This window comes from Synchiropus splendidus, chromosome 10, assembly GCF_027744825.2.
Source record: "Synchiropus splendidus isolate RoL2022-P1 chromosome 10, RoL_Sspl_1.0, whole genome shotgun sequence".
In the NCBI taxonomy this organism is placed as follows: domain Eukaryota; kingdom Metazoa; phylum Chordata; class Actinopteri; order Syngnathiformes; family Callionymidae; genus Synchiropus; species Synchiropus splendidus.
Genome location: NC_071343.1, coordinates 15,176,052 through 15,197,858, shown reverse-complemented (window position 1 = coordinate 15,197,858; position 21,807 = coordinate 15,176,052). Strand labels below are relative to the sequence as shown.

At 46.8% G+C, this 21,807-nt stretch overlaps 3 protein-coding genes across 3 annotated transcripts; 2 read left to right on the top strand and 1 right to left on the bottom strand.

The window, feature by feature from the left end:
• Window positions 1-194: 194 nt before the first annotated feature.
• prmt2 (protein arginine methyltransferase 2) lies at window positions 195-3,100 on the top strand. Its single transcript, XM_053877425.1, has 9 exons — window positions 195-315; window positions 381-575; window positions 743-904; window positions 973-1,137; window positions 1,205-1,380; window positions 1,499-1,628; window positions 1,703-1,839; window positions 2,055-2,229; window positions 2,330-3,100. The coding sequence occupies exons 1-9, from the start codon at window positions 241-243 to the stop codon at window positions 2,360-2,362; spliced, it is 1,248 nt and encodes a 415-aa protein (XP_053733400.1). The 5' UTR covers window positions 195-240; the 3' UTR covers window positions 2,363-3,100.
• A 291-nt stretch (window positions 3,101-3,391) lies between these two features.
• LOC128766071 (zinc finger protein 239) lies at window positions 3,392-5,022 on the bottom strand. The gene is made up of 2 exons (XM_053877427.1): window positions 4,908-5,022; window positions 3,392-4,697 (listed from the first exon to the last, which is right to left on the bottom strand). Exon 2 carries the CDS (start codon window positions 4,672-4,674, stop codon window positions 3,793-3,795), a length of 882 nt encoding a protein of 293 aa, XP_053733402.1. The 5' UTR covers window positions 4,675-4,697; window positions 4,908-5,022; the 3' UTR covers window positions 3,392-3,792.
• A 93-nt stretch (window positions 5,023-5,115) lies between these two features.
• si:dkeyp-118h9.7 (sacsin) lies at window positions 5,116-21,789 on the top strand. Its single transcript, XM_053877415.1, has 9 exons — window positions 5,116-5,159; window positions 5,411-5,722; window positions 6,168-6,210; window positions 6,315-6,402; window positions 7,682-7,793; window positions 8,021-8,167; window positions 8,244-9,657; window positions 10,237-10,325; window positions 10,620-21,789. The coding sequence occupies exons 3-9, from the start codon at window positions 6,182-6,184 to the stop codon at window positions 21,527-21,529; spliced, it is 12,789 nt and encodes a 4,262-aa protein (XP_053733390.1). The 5' UTR covers window positions 5,116-5,159; window positions 5,411-5,722; window positions 6,168-6,181; the 3' UTR covers window positions 21,530-21,789.
• The last annotated feature ends 18 nt before the right edge of the window (window positions 21,790-21,807 follow it).

Genomic DNA, 21,807 nt, shown 5'->3' with positions numbered 1-21,807 from the left:
GAAACTCTCGTTTTTATTTATGTAAACTTCTGAATTATATTGATTAAGAGTTTATTTAAATTTTTAACTGAAATTGTTGAGGAAATTTGTCCAACGCGGTTCAGTAGGACAATCTAAAATAATGTCCGATTCTCATGAACGCAACACAAGCAAAGTTGACGTCAATCCCGGAAGTCATCTAAAAGCAACTTCAGTCGGTGTTTGCCGCTCTTTTCATGCAGTCGTTGGCTCAGAGTTACAATGCAGACGGAAGACGAGCATGAACCAGAGCTGTACGTGGCCCGGTGTCATTTCCTGGCGAGCGGAAGTGACCAGGTTGTCCACGAGCGAAGCCGAGCAAACATCGTGAGGGCTGAAAGTGAATGGTGTCTATCTCGCAGTTAAGCTTCGGCACCGGTGACAGGCTGCGGGTCCACGTCAAGGCGGACTCTGAATGGTGGTGGGCCGAGCTGCAGGGCGTGTGTGGCTATGTCCCTGCAAAGTACCTCCGACAGGAGGGAGAGGAGCCGGAGGAGGATGCTATGCCCGAGGACCCTTGGCAGGACGAGGAGTACTTCGACAGCTATGGGACCCTGGTGAGAAGCGTTACACAACGTCACGACTGCACACTGTACATGCATTTTTGTGTAGAATGATGGCACATAACCGATGTACAACAGTTGTTTCTTTGTGTAGTTACTTGTTTATAGCCGATAGTAGTAGGTGATGGACATGAACATTAAAAAAAAAACTGTCGATCCAGAGACTCCATCTGGAGATGCTGTCGGACAAGAGCCGCACCGAAACGTACCGCCAGGTCATTGACACCAACAGTGCCTCCCTGCAGAGGAAAGTCATCTTGGATCTGGGATGTGGGACCGGCATCATCAGCATGTTCTGTGCCAAGCTGGCCCAACCTTCAGCGGTACTCCACTCACGGCATGTGTGAAGTGTTTTGCCACACGTTTGACTGTTGCACCTGGGTCCTCACAGGTGTACGCGGTGGAAGCCAGCTCCATGGCAGACTACACCAGGCAGCTAGTGAGGCACAACCACTGTGAAGAGGTGGTCACGGTGCTCCAGGGCCGAGCTGAAGACGTCCAGCTGCCCGAGCAGGTGGACGTCCTGGTGTCTGAGTGGATGGGAAACTGCCTGCTGGTAACTGAGAGTGGAACTGCTGCTGCTTTAGGTTGAACTGTGAATTTCAATGTTCATTCTCCTCCAGTTTGAATTCATGGTGGAGTCGGTCCTGCTGGCCAGGGACCGTTGGTTGAAGGCAGGAGGAACAATGTGGCCTTCTTCTGCTACGCTCACCCTGGTGCCATGTCAGGCCAAGAGCTACTTCCAGGAAAAAATGGACTTCTGGGAGAATCCCTACGGCCTTGACTTCACTCCCTTACAGTGCGTGCTCTCCAATGATATTCTGATTTTCCAGTCCTGTTTTAGGAGTGTAGTGAACACGTCAGTGGAAATATCAACATTGTTTTGCCAATTACAACTTTCAGCCGTCTCTCCTCAGATCTTTGGCACATCAGGAGTTCTTCACCAAGCCCAAGTTCAGCCACCTGCTCGAGCCTGAGGACTGTCTGGCCACTCCCAGTGACATCATCACTTTGGACATGCAGACGCTGCAAGTGTCAGATCTGGAGGTGCTGTGAAGGCTTCATGTGCTGCGAGTTAACTGCAGAGCTTCACAGAGATTGTCTCTTGTTTTGCTTCACAGGAAATGGAGGGCGAGTTTCACTTCAGCGTGCGGGAGCCCGGAGTGTGTCACGGCTTTGCTGCCTGGTTCAGTGTTGGTTTTGAGAGTCTGGAGAGAAATGCAGCTGCAGTGGTGCTGGACACCGGACCTCACTCTGAGTGAGTCTGGGATTTCATCGGTTTGATGTGACGACGCTCAATATTTTGGCAGCATGACGCTCTTTAGCCTGTAAAAATCTATATATTATAAAGTAGAAACCGCAGTTTTCCGACCACAAGAAAAAAGTGACAGCTTATAGTCCGGAAATTACGGTACTTGGCCAGAAATCGCTTTTCCAGGACAACAAAACAAGAGCCGTCATCACTCTCCTCAGGCCGACACACTGGAAGCAGACTCTGTTCATGCTGGACCAGCCGATTCATCTGAACGCAGGAGACTCGATCAGCGGGTCCGTTCGCCTGAGTAGGAACCCCATATGGCGGCGTCACATGACCGTCAACTTTCACTGGAACATCAAAGGCCGCTCTGAGAAGTCCGAACATAACCATGTAAGCATCCACATCCAGCACTGTTTATATCTTCTCTTAAATTTGGTGGTGCTTTCCTCTTCTATAAAGCCTTGCACTTCATTGTTTTCTTCACGCACAGGTGGGCAAAAAGAGTTTCCCCATGTGGAGGTGACAGCTCATCATCATCATCATCATCAGTCAGCAGAATACTGGATGACTGAACTGAACATCACGACAGACTCTTATCATCCTGCTTGCCATAATGGACCATGAAGAAAAGGATGCCTTTTATCTTTTTCTTTCATGATTTGGCAATAAAAATGCTGCCAGTATCCAGGTGAGGTGCTCTCGATCCATGTTCCCACTCTCACCTGTGGTCCTCAGACATGGGTAGAGAGCAAGTGGATGAGATATGAGCTGCTGAAGATGGTTTTCTGGACGCTCCCTTGGAGATGGGTCGAGAAGCGTGGCCGCCCATGAGAGGCTTGGGGTAGAACTGCTGCTCTCTTTATTGAGAAGATCAAGCCACCTTGTGACCTCGCACAGGACCTGTGATTGGTGGATGAGAGAGGTTGAACAGAACACCAGGAAAGTAGGGAAACACAGTCTGGCCTTGCTTTATCGATGATCTGACCCAAACCCTCTCCAGGAGTAGATCATTTTTGCTGCTCAGGAGGGGGAATAACATTATTAAAAAAGGCGTTCTTGCGTCTGTCTGGTTACATTATGACCAGAGTGACTCTCATCAGGAGCATGAAAGACCTTCTCACTTCAGGTATTGGGCTGCAGTGAGCAAAATCCAAGAGTCCTCCACCACTGCCACCAGTTGAAACGCTCCTGGTTGTTTGGTGCGTTCAAGTGCACTCTGGAAACTGGATTGTTTTTTCAACTCTTCTTTTTTTGTTCAAAAATGGAGCAAAATATATCAAATAAATAATGATTACATTTTGGTTATTTAAAGTCATCTGTAAAATTGCCATTATATGAGGATTTTGTGGATGGGTTTAAGAATCTGCTTTATTTATTCCTGTTGGGTAAATCACCATTTGCTAATCTCAATGAAAATGCAAAACAATTATTTAAGGATTACACATATATATATATATATATATATATATATATATATATATATATATATATATATATATATATATATATATATATATATATATATATATTTGTTCAGGAAGCAGCACAGCACTCCAACACATTTAATCAAAGTTGGCACAACACATTCGAAGGATCATGCAGAAATGTACACAGGTGAAGTGCCACCTTACATCAGTCCCATTTCCTGGTTCTTTGAAAGGTCCAGCCCTCATGCATGTAATGCAACTGCTCCCACCCTGTGTCCCCCCTTGGAACGCTAGTCCCCAGGTCCAGTTGTTTTGTTACATCACAATCCAGAGCAGTTGCAGACACAACTGTCCCGACACTCATTACAAAGTAAATAAACGCCGGACTGGTCGAATTATGGCCCTGGATTATTAAATATATAACACATGACAGTGGGACATGAGTTGCATTCCCCCTCCCTTTAGCCACGCCGAACACTTATATTACAATTGGAACACCCCCCTTTATAACCAGCGATGTTTTATCTCAAGCATCTGAGAGGTTTTTCTGATCGAGTTCTGCTTTGGATTTTGTCTTTGAACACTGGGTGGCGTCTGTGGTCTGGGGAGGCGCTGGCGTGGTGCCGGACACAAAACCGGGATCTTGAGCCGCTTGACCCTGGTTGTCCTTGTTTTTTTCTCTTTTCTGCATCAAGTGTTTTTCACAGTGGTTCACAAAGGAATCTAGTTTGACAAAGGTCTTGTTGCAGACCCTGCAGTGATAGGGTCTCTGTCCCTTCTTGAGGCGGATGTGCAGTCGGATATAGGAGGAGCGTACGAAGGTGCGACAGCAGACGCCGCACTTGAGGTCCTCCAGGATGCTCTCCGTCGCCTGTGGCGCCGCCACCGGCCTTTTCTCCTGCCCCAGGGACTTTTCGGCCTTGTGAGCCAGCAGAATGGGCAAAGTACGAAAACCCTCTCCGCACTTCTCGCACTTGTACGGCCGCTCACCGGTGTGAAGGCGGACGTGCGCCAGGAGACCGGCCTTCTGAGTGAAGGACTTGTCGCAGTAGGTGCACTTGAACGGCTTCTCGCCCGTGTGAAGGCGGCGGTGGGTCTTCAGGTGTGAAGCTCGTCCGAACGTCTTCCCGCAGTCGGGGCATTTGAAGGGCCGGTCCCCGCTGTGGATCACCTTATGCGTCATGAGGTGAGAGGACTGATGGAAGAACTTTCCGCAGGTGCTGCACCTGAACTTCCGCTCCTTGTTGTGTGTGGCAAGGTGGAGAGTCAGGTGGGCTGCAGAGATGAAGGTCTTGCTGCACAGGGAGCAGCAGTGTGGCTCCAGCTGGACGTTCTGCTCTGACTCTGCTGTCTCCGTGTTGGGCAGTAACGTGCACCCGGGCTCCTGCATGCTGCTGTCTTCAACCATGGTGGGGGGCTTCCAGCTCACATCTGGAATTGATGAACACACACCTGTCAGAGGTGCACGCATGTTTCCATGAAGAGAAAGACCGTTCGCATCATGGTTCCGAAGCGCACACTGCAAACCAAGGTCAAGCAAAATGAAGGAAGACGCCGAGCGAGACCACCCCGGTCGATCAGCTGGTCGCTCCAACATGGCGCCCTCCACAATAGCACAGTGCCAAAAAAACACCAACTCACCTCGCAACTTCGTCTGAAGAAACCGTGGACGTGTTGCGGAAGATGTACACAGACGGCATTGCGTCTGGTTTTGTTCGCCACTGCTTTTCTCTCAAACCGGGAGGCGCAAGAGATGACGCGGCTCTGCTGACACCCTGCGGCCGGCGGAGGAACAGCAACGCCGAAAAATCGACGTTCAACTTTCAGTTTTGTTTCACAACTAAACGGTGCGACGGTTCCATTGTGGATGTTCAACACTTTATTAAGGGGAAGGTAAACGAATAGTTTGCGAAAAGTCTTGATTAGTGCTTGTAGTAGCATTATGATTATTATTGCTATATAGTTGTTCGAGGGTTATTACATCGTTGTTCACATGTAATGCAGTGGTGTGTCTTCAGTGTAATTTGAGGACGTAGATAAAAAAAATGCACTACAATTTAAATGTGTATTCACGAGTTTGGTTTTTAGAGGTTCATATGCCTTACCTGAATTTTTATTTATCTATTTATTTCTTCATTTTTAAGCAATATTCGATTGCACTCAGCAAAAAAAGTTGAACCGCTTCCACGGCGGACACAGTGTCTGTGATTTCCGCGTTCAACCACACAAACGTGTTTTGAATGAATCAGCGATTTAGAGGACAAGAAGTCTTCCGGAATGAGTTAAGTTTCATTTCTGGTTGGTGCCACCGGGTGTTTCGTTTCCTCGTAAATTACGGTAAACGCTTTAACTTTCGATTTCGTCGACGAGGGTGACGTGTGGAAACTGGAGATGATAAGAGGAGGAGAGCGAGTTGGACCGCACAGACCCATCGACATGCTGCTCCCATGAATGAGGTACAGTGCTGTTAACCTTTCCATTCTACCTTTTCAGGCGTGTAAAAGGGCGGGGGGGGGGGGGAATTTCCATCCGGTAGACGCCTGTCTCATGATATGTATAATCCTCTAAACGGATGTTATAGTTACTCATGTATGATGACGGTACACATTTGAATCTGTAATCTATAAAATGCGCCTCCAGTTTCCTGTGTGTGGCAACCTCTGAACTCTCAGGAAAATGAAAGGCTAAAATAAAGTGTTGCTTCTGTTGCGAAAAGTTGAACATTTTAATGACTTTAATTTCACTGAAATCGTGTTCAGAAGATTCAATGAAACGTTAGGAACTGTTCCTCTGGTGTTGTGTTATAAAGGTTTAAATCATAGCATTCGGCATCAATCAATTCTTGTGGCCTGAACAGACTATGATTTGCAAAATAGCAACGAACAGGTCTTCCTCTTGCAGCATTCCTTGGAAAGATGAGTGAGCACACGAGGAGGAAATCCAGGTAAGCTGCCTCCCCCTCTGACTTCATGAGAGTGAACTCTTTATACCAGTGTGGCGGCATGTGTCAGGGCGGTGGGACTCATGGTGGGATGCTTGATCTGACAGGAAGTCCTTCGGGCCAACAGCACCGCCCTTCATCGACTATCTGAAGGAGGTTCTACGCCGCTATCCTGATGGTGGGCAGATTTTAAAAGTAAGTTCAGAGGGACTTGTTGCGCATTTGCTGCAATCCAAACACATGCCTACACAGAACCACGGTGAGTAACACTGAAACACAGGTGACCAAAAAATAAGCGGTGAAAGTCTTGATTTAACACCTTAGTTAACTGCTGTTCATGCTTCAAGTGTTGTAGAGAGTTATGGTCAGGCGATTATATCAGACATTGATAGCCATCAAACCTGATACCAAACGTTTTTGTTTTTTTCCTGAAATGCAACATTGTCCCCTTGTAACACCATAAAATGTATTTTTTTCTTTTTTGTCTTTTTTTCCCCAAAAATATAAAATGTTGGTATTTGCCATTTAATTGTCTGAACAGTGCAGATTCATTTTATAATATAATCATTTTACAATAATGTATTATATCCAAAATACACATCTAGAATCTTCACATACAAGTAAACTGACACGGTTCCATCTTGATATTGAAGATGCTTAAAGAGCTTGAAGCAACTTTTACAATTTTATCCTCAATATTTATTTTTATTGATTGACCCCATGAATCCGCCTCTTGTGAGACTTACGTTTTGTCCACTTGAGGACGCCGTAGTGATGTTGTTGCGGCTAAAATGAACGACGAATTCGTTTCTTTCACAGACGACACTGTTAGTTCTTTCTCAGTTTCGTCTCTGAAACGGGCATCTCCGCCGCATATACCTGTATGTGTCACCCCTGTACACACACACACAAACGGACCAATCGCGAGCGAAGAGGTTAAAGCGCGCGTCACACTTGAGAGCCAGGCGTCCTGCGCCTGCTCGTGTCTCCGTGCCCGCGCATTGATCCGAGACCGCGCTGAGAGCGACGCAAGCGGAGCTGAGGATGAATCCGAGGTGGGCGTTGACGTGGAAATGGGAAATAAATGCTTCCACGTTCAGCGCCCCCTTTGGTGCATTGTGGGGAAAAATATCTATCTATCGATCTATCTATCTATATGTATATCTATAAATAAAATGGTAAAAATATGGAATTTAAGGCAAAACTGACAATCCACAATGTATTTATTATTATTATTACAATTACATTTTTTGTTATTTTTAATATTGTTGGCTTTTTTATTTTTTAAGCCAAAAAAAATGAAATATGCCATCATTGCTCATCACTGACCATTCAAAACTGGGGTTATATTTTTGAAAATGATTAAATACCTGGTTAAAAACAGAAGTGAAATTCGGGATTTATGAAAAAACAATCAATTTATCTGTATGTACTGTCTCTAGTGAACCACAACAGATACAATTTCTGTCAACAGGAACTGATTCAGAACGCGGATGACGCAGAAGCTTCTAAAGTAGTTTTCATCCACGATGAGAGAAGCTATGGCACAAAGGATCTGTGGACGGAATCTTTGGGGAAATACCAAGGTGAGTTTTTTTTCTACTGTGACCTTTGGGGCACCTCATACATTCTACTGTGTGCTAATGTCTGGACTATTAATATGAGATGATAGTCGATGAAAGTCTTATTTTTAATGTATTTTTATTTATTTTGGGACCTTAACATGTTATGTAATGTATAGAAAATAACTCATATTTCATTAGATGAATTATTTTAGTATTATTAAGATGATAACTTTTTTACGTTCACACAGGCCCAGCATTATACGCCTACAACAATGCAGCGTTCACTGATGAAGACTGGGCGGGAATTCAGTCAGCAGGGCGAAGCGTCAAGCGTGACGACCCAAACAAAGTGGGGAGGTTTGGGATCGGCTTCAACTCTGTCTACCACGTAACAGGTGAGGGCACACTGTTTCACACTGTCATGAGGTAACACACGTATTGACTGTGTTGTATCCCGATCATTTGGAACAGATGTGCCAAGTGTCTTCAGTTCAGGGCACCTTGGCTTCATGGACCCTCAAGAGAGAATATTTGGGGAGCGGGAAGTTGGCTTCCTGTGGTCCTTAGGAGATAAAGACGACCGAGATGTTCTCATGAATCTTCATGATCAATTTCAGCCCTTTCGAGATATAGTGTCTTTTCTAAGTGGGACCCAGTGGAAGGAGATCATCGAGCAGCATCAGCACTTCCATGGGACCATTTTCAGGTTCCCTTTACGAAACGAAGCCTCAGAAATTTCTGATAATCTTTATGACTCCGAGAAGGTTTCAGAACTTTACGAGAGCTTCATTGGAGACGCAGACCTGAGTCTCCTTTTCTTGAAAAATGTGACCAGCGTGTCTTTGATACACATCGACGAAAATGGTTTTGCTGACACAAGACTCACACTTCAGTCCGAAGAAGAGCCCATTTTGGAAAGTCGCGCCGATCCAGTCGTCAACAGTGCGACAAGGTTCAGAAGAATTCGCAAAAATGAACAAGAAGAAACAAAGTGGCTTGTGACAAGTTGCACCATGAGAGAGGGTGTCGTCGAAGCACTTGACTTACTCGGGAAAAAGTTGAGCTTTTTCCCTCGGGTTGACTTGGCCTTTCCTTGTGCTGAGAGGAGGAGTGGGGGTCGATTGAGCTGCTTTCTCCCGCTTCCGAACAACGAAAGCAACAAGACGGGCTTCCCTGTGAATGTCAACGCCTGCTTTGGTCTCACAGACAACAGGAGACACATCAAGTGGCAGGAGGAGGACCAGAAAAATGACCAGCATGCTCTGTGGAACGAGCTGCTGGTGAAGGAGGTCCTTCCCCGCTGTTACGAACTCATGATCCAAGACGCTATAAAACTGGCTCAAGGCGACGGCTTCTCAGTCGCCGCTGTGTATGACATTTGGCCTCATATCGCAGAGATGCAACACAAGGAGAAATGGTGTCCCATCGCGCGCAATGTCCTCGATCGTTTGTTCAGTCAGAACGCTGCTGTCCTCTCTCTCGCCAAAGACCAAACAGAGTTTGTCTCCCCCTCGGAAGCCGTGTTTCCATGCAACGGCCCGACAAGCCCCAAGGTGCTGGCTGCCATTCAGAAGTCTCTGGTTTCCCACGGAGAGAATCTCGTCGAGTTACCAAGTTCAATCTTGAAAACTATGATGGACGTCTATCCGGAGTTCTGGACACTGAAACACGTGACTCCAGCGTTTCTCAGGAAGAATCTCCAGAGGCTCGGGGTCTGTGGTCTCACAAGGGAGGAGAAGCTCTTCCTTCTGGAGTACGTCTTGAGTGACGGACAATATGAAGGACTCAGGGACCTGGAGCTGTTGCCCCTCAGCGACGGCTCCTTCAGATGCTTCTCAGACAGAGACGAAGATGCTGCTTTGGTCGACAGTGAGGAATTCCCAAGGTAGGATGTAGCTCTAACATTTTAAAAACAGAAAGTATCAAATTAAACTGTGACCTTACAGTACTCTCACGGTTGTTGTGCTGTAAATTGAATGTAGATGTTACTGGTGACCACGTTTGCATGCTGAGGATAGTTGGACTAACTTCGGGTTTTCACCACATGAGTTTGCATGGGGCCACAGTGTCGCAGCTGATCCGTTTCAGCTCCAGTTAGTAATAGAGCTTCTGCCATGGCAACGGCAGAACTAATATTTTGTCACTGCTTGCATCACTCCCAAGTGTAATTCCACCATATGCTTAGATGCACAGTGCCCCCCATTGTTGTGGAAATGACATTGCTTCAAAATTCGATTTACTTTTCGCAGCGTGTAAATGTATAACACCATGCGATTGCCATAGTCTGACTATTGAACTCAGAAACACGGTCATGAACATGCCGCCCTTCAAGATTGACCCTAGTGCCAGGGTTTTCACAAGCAATACTCGACTGGGGACTGTAGAAAAACATCCCGATTCGTCATTTCTATCTCGGTTTGTTTCTTGATGCAATTTATTCACGCAGATTTTTTTTTTTCTGCAGACTCTTGCTGCCGTTCCGCAAAAACATGTTCATTTCTGAAGATGTCAGCTCATCCTCCAAGGCCCACCTGAACCAACTAGCCCAAACAGGTAAACTTTTCAGACTCAATATTCCTCACCAGTGTTTCACAATGATTTTTTTTTTTCTCATTCAAAGTCAGCTATATTATAATCTTCCTAAAATCAGGGTTAAAAATAATGATATTGCTTTTCACCTTTGTTAGCTTGTTGGTCATTTGAATTTGCATGTCAGTGGAGATGTAAAATATAAAGGAATATGAAACAACAAGACAAAACCAGCACTTATTTTTTATATTTAGAAACATAGCAGTAACTGGTTGTATAGGGGAAAAAATAATTCAATAACCCCCAATCCGTTGACAGGACTGTTCAAGGTGATCAACCTCGATGCAGAGAAGGTGGTGGAGTTGACCAGGCGACACATGCCGGAGGAATGGAAGCAGACCAAGCTGAGGATTGTCTCCTGGGACGTCCACAACACCTCGCATCCACCTTTGGCCTGGCTTCCGGAATTCTGGAAATTCCTCAACGCTCACTTCAAAGAGTTAAGAGGACTCACTGACTTGCCTTTGATACCAGTCAGTCCATTGTCCGCCAGTCAGCCGGTTTCTCTTGCTAAATTAAGTCTGAAAACCACACTCATCTTTCTGCGTGACAAACAGACAAACCTGCCAAAACCAATTGTCGAGCTGATAGACCGTGTTGACGGGACAGTAGTGACAGGGAACGAGTGGCTCAAGCATGACGACCTAGATTCTTTCATTCTCTGCCCATCTGCCAGCAGCGTCATGAAAGTGTTGACTCATTTAGACTTGCCTCAGCTCGTTCGATCTTTTGAGTCTGTCTCTGGCGATGCACGTCAACAACTGAAAAACTACTTGTCCGGTCTGGACTCCCTCTCGGACAGGGAGAGGGAGGTGTGCTTCAGTCTGCCGCTCTTCCAGAACATAAAAGGCTTGTATGTTGGAGCTCAGTCCAAACGGGCTGTGTGCTCAGATCCTGGTCTCTCGCTGCCAAGAGAACTCCCTCTGCCAGACTCTGTTGTAGTGTGTACAACGGAGGCCGATCAAAGGCTTATGCAATTGTTGAGTTGTGAATTGTTAAAACCAGCTAAGTTGGCAGAGCAGCTCGTGCAACAAGTAGAGCAGGGCCTCAACAGAGAGCAGATCATGACTTGGATACTACAGCATGGCAGTCTCCTGTTTGCCCAAAACCAGACACTTAAACGTAAATGTGCAGACTTGAGATTCATTGAATTGAATGGAGGCGTGAAAAAGACCTCAAGCTTTTTGGATCCTAGAGTTCAGACTTTTAATGAGCTGTTTGGGGCAGAGTTCTCTCCACCTGACACATACATGAAGACCCCACAAATGGTAGAGAGCCTGATCAATCTTGGATTGATAGTCAAAGAAGGGGACGTGGCACCACAGCACTTGCTCCATGTAGCCGAACAGATAGTCAAACTGCAAGCTCAGTCTCCAAGTGAGGCCCGAAAAAAATCGGTGGCCCTCTTGAACCTGTTGGATGTCCACAACCTACTGTCAAAGTTTTCTGAGCAAGAGCTCAGTCGTCTTAAAAACCTCAAATGGGTCAGCATCGCCGAACGCAGTCACGGCCAAAAGAGCCCAACGTTCTTCTGTCCAAATGAAGCGAGACATCCTGTGTATGAGGACATTGTTGGACACGTCATGCCCCTCATTGGAAACCTCAGTGACAAGGTCAGCTGTGCCCTTGGCCTCAAGTGCTTGCCTCCACCAGAGACGGTGATCCAGAACTTGATGCATTTGACTTCAAAAGCAGAGACCATGGCAGACCTGGATACAAACGTGGATTTTGAAAGACAACTGCACAGCATCTACAAACACATGCAAGAGCATGCATCAAAATTTACCACCATTTTGAGCAAGGACACGCCCTGGTTGTGGAACCAAAACAAGTTTGTCTCGCCGCAAGACTTAGTTATGGATCACCCGCCTGGTCTAGATCTCAGTTCCAGGATTGGGAAACTGCCAAAAGAGTTTCGACCCTATCAGAACTTGCTCCGGAGTTTTGGTCTCCGGGACAGTCTGTCTGATCAAGAAGTTGTTGAGCTACTGTTTTCCATAGCGAAAGCTACTGAGGAAGAGGCTGCTTCCGTCGCAAGTCCAGCTGACATCAAGGTTTCTGTAGAAATTCTGAACTGGCTCCGGAGAGAGAAAAAGAGCGTTCAGCGAGACGTCCCAGTTCCAGTCAAGGCAGAAGAGGGAAAATACATCTTTAAACCTCGGTCGATGGCCGTCTTCTGTGATGTAGGCCAGAAGGGTTTGGAAGAGCTGACCTTGAACAATGAAAAGATTTATGTCACGCATGAGGAAATAGTCAAAGTGACAGCTGAATGGCTCGGCATTCGACTACTGAGTACCCACATCCTCAAGCCAGAGCTGGTGGGCATTGAACAATGTGGTCAGTCAGAACCAATTACAACCAGAATCAAAAACATTCTAAAAGAGTATGATGAGGAGAAAGACATCTTCAAAGAGCTCATCCAAAATGCAGAGGATGCCGGAGCAAAGTCTTGTAAGTTTTTAGTGGATAACAGGGTGCACTCAGGCAGGACGGAGGGCCTCATTGACCCAGGGATGGCTCCGAGTCAAGGACCATGTTTATGGGCCTTTAACAATGAACAGTTCACACCTGAAGATTGGAAGAACATCGTCAGAGTGGGGTCTGCCTCAAAGGAGAACCAGTCGGAAAAGATTGGGAAATTTGGACTTGGTTTCAACGCTGTGTATCACGTGACAGACCTTCCCTCGATCCTGAGTGGGAAGCATCTTCTCATTCTGGACCCCAACGTGACCCACCTGAAGGATCACATAAAACACAAAACCAATCCTGGCATTAAGCTGGACCTCTCCCATGAGACACTTCTCAAGTGCTTCCCTGCTCAGTTTGCCCCATATGAGAACATCTTTGGTTGTAGCTTCACCAAGTCAAGACCACCCGCACCCTATCACGGCACTCTTATCAAGCTACCCTTCCGTACAGAGGCCGAGGCCCATGAGTCAGAGATATGCCAGAAAGTGTTTGACAAACACAGAGTAAGTTTGTTTCAGGACCACTTGAAATCAAAATCACAAACACATCTGCTGTTCCTCAAGAACATAAACACTTTGACTTTGAAAAATCTTTCCAAGGACGCCTCCACTCCACCTCTGGAGGGGGAGTTTGAAACTCTCCTTGCCCTCTCCAAAACCACAGAGTTCACCATGCCTGTCCCAGATGATACGTTCAAGTCAAAGCAACAGAATGCCGTGCAGCTACTGCAGAAGCTTGACAGAAAATGTCAAGAGATCATTGAATGTTACTCTGTCGAAATGGTCAAAATAGCCAGCCAGCAATCAGGCGACGAGCAGTTCTGGCTTCGGTATAATTGTTTTGGAACGAATCAGTCACTGAAAATTGTCTGCGGAAATAACACAGAAGCAAAGTTCTCATTGCCGATTGGTGGAATAGCTGTGCCTTTGAAAAGAGACCAAGTAACAAAGAAGTTCCATCCAACTGACAGTGAACATTCTGGACAAGCATTTTGCTTTCTTCCACTTTCCATTCACACTGGACTCCCGGTGAACGTCAATGGAACATTTGCTGTGACAAGCAACCGCAAAGGTCTTTGGGCAACTGGGATAAAACATGAGTGGAATGCAGCTCTTCTTCAGGACCCTCTTGTGACTGCATACGTCACCGCCCTTGATGTTCTCAAGAGAATGTCTGACAGTGAACAGTTGGCTAACTACCGTTACCACACTTACTGGCCTGATCGACAGAAAGTCAGTGACACCTTCAAACCGCTGGTGGATATGTTTTACTCCACCATTTCGCAACACTCCTTTGCCCTGAAGCTCCTCAGCGATGGCCAACACTGGTGCTCAATGGAGGACGCCATATTCCTGCACAGCAGCATTCAAGAGGACAAAAATATCGGTGCCCTGGTGATGCAAATTTGTCAAACTTACACAAAAAATGTGGTTCAGCTTCCATTGTGGTTGAGAGAAAGCTTCCGATTGGCCGGTCTGGAAAAGATTCTGCAGGAGAAAACATGGAACTGGGAAAGGTTTTATCAAAGAGTGGTGTTTCAGAACCTCCTTTCCCTGGACACTAAGAGTAAGGATTCTCTGGTGCTGCATGCCATTGACCTGAACATCAAAGAGCTTGATAATCTGTTGCTTCGCTATCCATGTATCCCAACCACAGATGGACAGTTGCAGTTCATCCAGAAACTTGTGAATCCATCTGGAAGAGTGGCTTGTCTTTTTGAGGAAAGTGAAGGAAGATTGCTTGGTGGTTCAACAACAGACTACCGCTCTCCAAAGAGGGTCAAACGCTTGATAGAGCTGGGAATGGCCAGTGACAGTCTTGCATTAAAGGACATTGCGGAAAGAGCCAGACTGGTGAACAGCACCTGGAACTCTGACCGAAGGAAAGCCTACGGACACGTAGAGTGCCTTCTTGAGCTCTTGAGAGGCCAGAGCAGTGAAGATCAGGCGGGGTGGCAAGCTTTGAGGGAAACTGAATTTCTTCCAGCCTTCTCTCCCGGCGATGTAAGAATGGAGGGATCCCCAAAGTTTAAGAGACCAACTGATGTTTTCAACAAGAAATGCTCCTTCCTGGTGAACATGACACAGCATGTGCTTGATCAAGTGGGCCTGAAAATACACATCAATGACCCCCTCCTTCAATTCTTGGGAGTCCATGACAGTCCAAGCCCAGAGATGGTGCTTAATCAACTGGAGGAGGTACAAAAACGATCTCAGTCCATTGACAGGACCCGCTGTCACGAAATTGTCCGGGAATGTTACAAGTATCTGGACCAATGGCTCTGTGATTCCAAGAATCCCACCGCTATTTCACACAAAGCAAAGTCGTTCCCATTTGTTCTTGTTGGCCATTCGTTTGTCAATGTGAGTTGTGTTGCAGAAGAAGCACAGTTTGAGGCGAAACCCTACCTGCATGTCCTCCCACCTTCCTTTGCCAATTTCAGGAATCTCTGGGAATGTGTTGGTGTCGAGAAGACCTTCACAACTCGCCAGCTGCTGACAGTGCTCCAGGAATTGAAGGGGAAACATGGCAACTATCCTCTGCCCAAAACGGATCTCGCAATTTGCCTAACAATTCTGAGAGGAATTCATTATGGTGCCGAGGAAATGCCGGACAACATCCTGATTCCAAACACCAGTGCAGTTTTGCAACCAGCGACAACTCTTTTTTTCAACGACAGCCCATGGATGCCAATCGCACCCAACCTCACACTGAGTCATGAGGACATCCCACGAAATATGGCCCTCCATTTCGGAATACGCACCACGAGGCATCACACTCTACAAAACCATGTCGCCAAAAATATGTCCCCTTATGCCTTTGAGTTTGAACAGCACGAGGAACTCACTCAGCGAATTAAAAACATCATTTCGGCATATCCCTCCAAGAAGGACATTCTCAAAGAGCTGATCCAAAACGCAGACGATGCGGAGGCATCTGAAATCCACTTTGTATGGGATAGAAGAGAACATGGTACAGAAAAAACCTTTGGAGAAAAATGGAACTGTCTCCAGGGCCCAGCACTGTGTGTGTACAACAACAAAGTATTTTCTGATGCCGACTTGAAGGGGATTCAGCAATTGGGGCTTGGCGGGAAACAGAATTCCCCAGGCAAGATAGGCAAATACGGAGTTGGGTTCAATTCAGTTTACCATCTTACTGACTGCCCCTCGATCATAACCGGAGACAGTCTGCTGTGCATCTTCGATCCAAATCAAACCTACATTGAGAGCCAGTCGGAAAAACCTCCTTCAGGTATCGGTTACAACTTGGCTGAAACACTGAAGGAAATGTACCACGATATCTACAAGTCCTTCCTCCCTGACAAATTCTGTCTCAAAGAGGGCACCATGTTCAGACTGCCTTTAAGAAACAGCGACATGGCTGATAGCTCCAGAATACACAACAGGGAAGTGAGTATCGCCGACATGACAGAGCTGTTCTTGGCCCTCACTGAGAACCCAGAGGGACTGATAATGTTTCTGAAAAACATCAGAAAAATAGAACTACATGAAATCACAGATGACTCCGGATCACTTCAACGTCGATTTTCAGTGGAAAAGTCTGTACCAGAGGCTAGCAGAGAAGAAAAGGACAATTTTGTCAAAGGTCTTAAAGCCGCAGAGCGATCTCCCACATCAGTAGCAGCAACCAAAGCTATTTACGAATCAGTGATTTCCTCTTCAGATGGACAGGAAAGCAAGTGGATCATTGCAGAACAGTTTGGCAGTGACGTCCAAGTGGGGCCAGCAGGCAAAGTTCCTCAGGCAGCAATATCAGTGCGAGTGAGTGTCAAAATTTCAAGGTCCAAATCAGAGGCCAACACTGTTGGTGTCTTTAAGGGTGAGGCTTTCTGTTCTCTACCTTTGCCAGGCACAACAGGTCTGCCTGCACACATTCATGGCAACTTTGAGGTGGATTTTGCCAGGAGAAGCCTCTGGAAGGAGGATGGGCAGAGTGGCAAGTTAAACTGGAATGAGTCTTTGAAGGAGAAAGTCATCGCTCCTCTCTATGCAGACCTCCTTCTTCACACCAGATGCCAATTGCCAAATCAGAAAGTTGGACTTTCGGGTCTTGAGTCATATTTCAGAAGCACCTACCTATGTTTCTGGCCAGTCGTTACTGAATCTGTTTCCCCAGAGTGGCATGAAATGATTCACAGTGTGTACAGATCGATTAAAGAAAGAGACCTTCCTTTGATTCCAGTGATGAAAAGCTCAACACGTGTCACTGCTAACCGAACGTATCGAGTCTACTCCTTCGACTGGTGTGGCTTAACAGGGTTTGGAGAAACCGAGAGGCCATACCTGACAGACGGCGATGGGGACTTTAATGCCATTTTGGAGGATCTTGGAATGAAATTGGTCCCAGTTGAAATGAAAAAAATCTGGCAAGGATTTCAAACGGCAGACATAAAGGTGAACCACGTTGGACCTCCATCAGTTCGGGCTTTCCTCAAAGTGAAACCCCTTAATGATCCACAGAAAACGACGGGAAACTTGCCTCTGCCCATTAAACAGACGCTGATCAGAAGCCATGAAAGATGGAACACGCTTCTGGGCTACTGCTTACAAGATTTGCGCCTCAAAAAAGTAACGCAGGAGGATTGCGCTTCACTGGTCGGGATGCCGCTTCTGCTCACATGCGACAATGTTTTAGAAGTGTTCAGCACTGATGCTCCGAAGCTGCACTCGAGGTACAGCAGTTTGTTCTGTGGCTATGAGTCACACTTTGTCCACAATGAACTCGACAGCAAACATGTTTCAACCTTACAAAACTTCAAGCTCATCTCTAAGGTGACTGTTCCCGCTGTGGCAAAATGGCTGAAGGAAACGATCCAGGGCCTACTGAAGTACTGCGTGCTGGAGCCACAGACTGGTCTTCATATTCCGAATGAAACAACCCTCACATGGTTGAAAACTCTTTGGAAGTTTTTTGCAAGTCACATGTGTGTGAAGAGAACAGATGGCACACCAAGCCTGACGCTGAAAGATGTTCAGCAGCTCTTCAGCGACGCCTGCATTTTGCCTGTGGTGTGTCCGAGGTTTGGACGCCAACCTTTCCTTGCCAAAATCAAGGACATGTCCAGGGTGCTGTGGCATGATTCGAAAAACCAAATCTCAGAAATCCTTCTCAAAATGGGCACAGTGCAGTATAACTGCATGCTTTTTGTGGATGCAGAGAAGGATTTGATTTTTCAACTACACACAGAACTCTTGAAGGCAGATGATAAATGCGCTGTGTTGGACCACATCTACAACCTCAGCCACTCTGAGTTCTCCCATCTGTCCAGAGATGACACAGAAGCACTTCAAAACTACCTTCAATCAGGTGTCTCGAGCGCTGATGACACCCAAGACTATCTGAGGAAGCTCAAGTGTTTACCATTGTTTGAGACCATACACGGCGAGCGAGTCAGTATCGGTGGGCCTAAGGTTGTGTTCGTTCTTAGCATCAATGAGAGCACAAGAACAGACTTTCCAAATCTGTTTAACCTGGCAGTGAGCGACAGTGTTTTCCTCAATAACAACCCAGAGAACTGCAAACTGGCACAACTGGCGGGCATCGAAATCCTCACCCAGATGACGTATTTCATGAAGTTCATTCTGCCCCGAGCACATGAACTCAATCAACAGCAAATGACTCAGTGTCTCAGACTCGTACTGCTGTTGCAACGTGAATTCCAGTACAGCGAGCACAAGAACAGCGTCATTTCCAAACTGAAATCGCTGAAAGTGATATGCAGTTCTGAGGGCAACATGGAGAGGGCAGCATACTACTTTGATGAAGATGTGGACATATTCAAGGCCATGTTGCCACCAGAAAGGTTCATCCCTCAAACATTTTGGTCAGATTTCTGTGATCAGAACTACTTCCGCAAACAAGAACTCAAAGCGTTACTCAAAGAACTTGGCATGAGGCATTGCGTGTCGAAAGATGACATTATCGGTTTCGCCAAAGAGATAGAAGCGCAGGCAAAAGAACAGTTCCCTCCAGAAGAATTGAAAAAGAAGTCCAACTTGGTTTGCAAAACTGCCGTGCAAATGGCCACCATGGAAACAACGGAAGAAGAACCGCTGCTGGGCAGCATCGCAGACATAGAGTTTGTCTTCCCAGTGCAAATAACAACTGAACTGTGCAACTACCACCCACCATTCAGATCTCCAGACATCCCTGTCAAAATCAATGGATCCTTGATAGAAAGTAACAGAAAGCAGCAGCAGCTTATTTGGTCATCAATGCCCATCATCAGAGTTCCACTTCATGGCTCAGAGAAAATCCTGACAAACGCTGGAGCAGTCGAACTCCCACCGCCAGAATTCATCGTCCAAAACTTGAGCAACATCTGTCAGTCGCCTTGTGAATCAGAACCTCTCCTGAAGACCCGCGCTGAGGTGTTCAAGTACTCGTACGAACAGTTGCAAGCCACCGGCTTTGAAGGCCGACCTTTGGACGGCCTCCCTGTGGTTTTGGTAGAAAAGGACACGAGGCTCGTGAGAGCTAGGGACACCTCACTCAAGCTCGAGGATGACCTTGACTTCAGACCATATTTCTACATAATTCCGCCCAAGTATGTCGTGTGCAAGGAGTTCTTCATGGAAATCGGGGTGAGGGAAGACCCGACAGTGGAGCAGTATTGCAGTGTTCTGGCTGCAGTACATGCCGATTCCAGCGCTAAAAAACGACTCCACCTGAATCAAGAGAAAACTGTCCGACGTGCCACTCAGCAGTTGTTTCATTTGATCAAGGAATCTCAACAAACCCAGTCTCTGTTTCAGAACGTGCAGCGATTGTACCTCCTTTCAGTGGACGGGAACGTGTGCCCCTCAGACTCCCTGTATTACAACGACACTGCCTTTAAGAGGGAACGATTGGAAAACGCCCTGCGAAACAGATACCAACTGCTGAAGAATTTATCCGCATGCTATTTGGGTCTTGATCCTTATGAGCACAGGCGATTGGTGCGTTTACTTCCTGAAGCACTTCGACCCATGATGTTGTCTCATTTGACAGAGGAGAAGCTTGTGGAGGGCAACCAGGATCGGTGCGAGCTTGGGACAAGTTGTGAATTTAGTGGATGGTTTGATCGACACTTGTCCTCGGCATGCTTCCGCTACGGGCTGATATGTCTGATTCGAGCGCATTCACAAGGTCAGGTGACACACGAAGAGGCGTCAGATCTGTGTAACAAGCTCTTTGGAAGCATTCAGATCGTTTGCTGCAGAAGCCTGAGGACGGAGCTGTGGATGCAGGGCGAAGCTCTGCCCGACACCGTTGCAGAGACCGACGTTCTTGTCAAGCGAGAGCCATTTGGGTGTATTTTCTTCCTCAAACACAGTGGCACCACTGGTCTGAAGGAGATGAATGAAATCATTTTGACCCTGACAAAGGAGATCTCATCCCTCTTAGGTGACAGTATTGCAGAAACACACCACACAGTTATTGGGCTACTCCTGATGTGTGAGAGCCCAGAGGACGTCGAGAAGACATTGGAAAAGCATGAGATCCACCATAGCGCAGAAAGTGATCGGCCCAGCACGGCAGCACCAGGCATGGAGATTCCAGAGGAATGGCTGGACAGTTTGGACATGAATGTCCTGAACAACTATGAAGAAGGAGAATATGTTGGCTACTACACAAACGACAAGTACGTGTACGCAGTTGTTCTGGAGGAAATACCTGGCTCCACGGGTCTATACTCTCGGCGATTCATCATCGATCTCGGAGACGACGAGCCAAAAGAAGTAAGCTGTCTCGACATATACCAAATAAAATGTGGGCAGAACCTAAACGTTGAAGAAATGGCATCTGCATCCTCTTCCATGGAGATGCAGCTGGTGGACGGAGCGGTGCCACACGCTCCCCCGCCCAACCCTCAAAGACCCCCTCCAAGATCCTCACCTACAAGTTTGGAAGAAGCTAAAAAAGAAATCGATGAATGTCTGGCTGAAATCTGGACCCTTCCTGAGGAGGAAAGATGCAAAGCCATCAAACGATTGTACCTTCGATGGCACCCCGACAAAAACCCAGACTGCCAACAGCTCGCCACTGAGGCGTTCAAGTATCTAAAGAATAGAATCAAGGAGCTAAGACAAGGGAGGAACTCAACTAACCACCAAAGTTCTGGATTTTCAGCATCTTCACGGAGTCACTTCAACTTCGAAGGCTTCAACTTCAGGCACTTTTACGACACATGGGATCAAGAAGCCCGACACCACAGAACCCACCGAGAGAATTTCACCCGACGGAACCGCTCGTACGACTTTTGGAGCCACCACGGAAACGTCCCGAGGGCTGACCGAGCAGAAGCCCGGCGCTGGATTCGACAGGCACGGTGTGATTTAAATGCAGCTTACCATGACTCGGGAAAAAGCACAGAGTGGTGTCTTTTCAAAATCCATCAAGCTGTAGAAAAGGCTCTCATCGCTGCCGAGCTCAGAAGAAATGGTAAACGTCCAGAGGAAGCCTCAATTTTAGGTCTTGCTCAAAAGGTGAAGCCGTACAGTGACAAACTGACCCGCATGCCGGCGCTCGTGCAAGAGCTGATGGACCTTGGTGTGGATGCCAAGAGAACTCAATACCCCAACTGCCATCCTTTCCCACTCATCCCCAATGAAACGTTTGCAACCCAAGACGCCACCCGCGCACTAGACCAGGCCTCGGTCCTGCTCAACGACGTGGTCAATTACGTTAACTGAGGAACCGCACACCTTTCACAGACTAGCTAGGTAGCTCAATCAAGTCGGGAATTTAAGGTGAATAATCGCTGCTTTGGAACCTGTTCTAATTTCGAGAAGTGTCTTTAATATGAGCATGTTACATGAATCCTGTTCTTCATTATTGTCAGTTAAATATGTCCTTACATGTTACGCTTAATATTCCTGTGTTTTTGCAAAATAACCTGACGGTTCTGTGCAACCACATCTGTGAGCACCATTAAACTTACTGCACAACTGATCTAGGGACGTCTTCTGTT

Bases quoted from the DNA above. Each gene is read 5' to 3' on its own strand.
- prmt2 (XM_053877425.1), top strand. From the start codon at position 241: ATGCAGACGGAAGACGAGCATGAACCAGAGCTGTACGTGGCCCGGTGT. The intron at 316-380 runs GTTGTCCACGAG...TCTATCTCGCAG, and splicing joins TGGCGAGCGGAAGTGACCAG to TTAAGCTTCGGCACCGGTGA. The intron at 576-742 runs GTGAGAAGCGTT...CTGTCGATCCAG, and splicing joins TCGACAGCTATGGGACCCTG to AGACTCCATCTGGAGATGCT.
- LOC128766071 (XM_053877427.1), bottom strand. From the start codon at position 4,674: ATGGTTGAAGACAGCAGCATGCAGGAGCCCGGGTGCACGTTACTGCCC.
- si:dkeyp-118h9.7 (XM_053877415.1), top strand. From the start codon at position 6,182: ATGAGTGAGCACACGAGGAGGAAATCCAG. The intron at 7,794-8,020 runs GTGAGTTTTTTT...ACGTTCACACAG, and splicing joins ATCTTTGGGGAAATACCAAG to GCCCAGCATTATACGCCTAC. The intron at 8,168-8,243 runs GTGAGGGCACAC...CATTTGGAACAG, and splicing joins CTCTGTCTACCACGTAACAG to ATGTGCCAAGTGTCTTCAGT.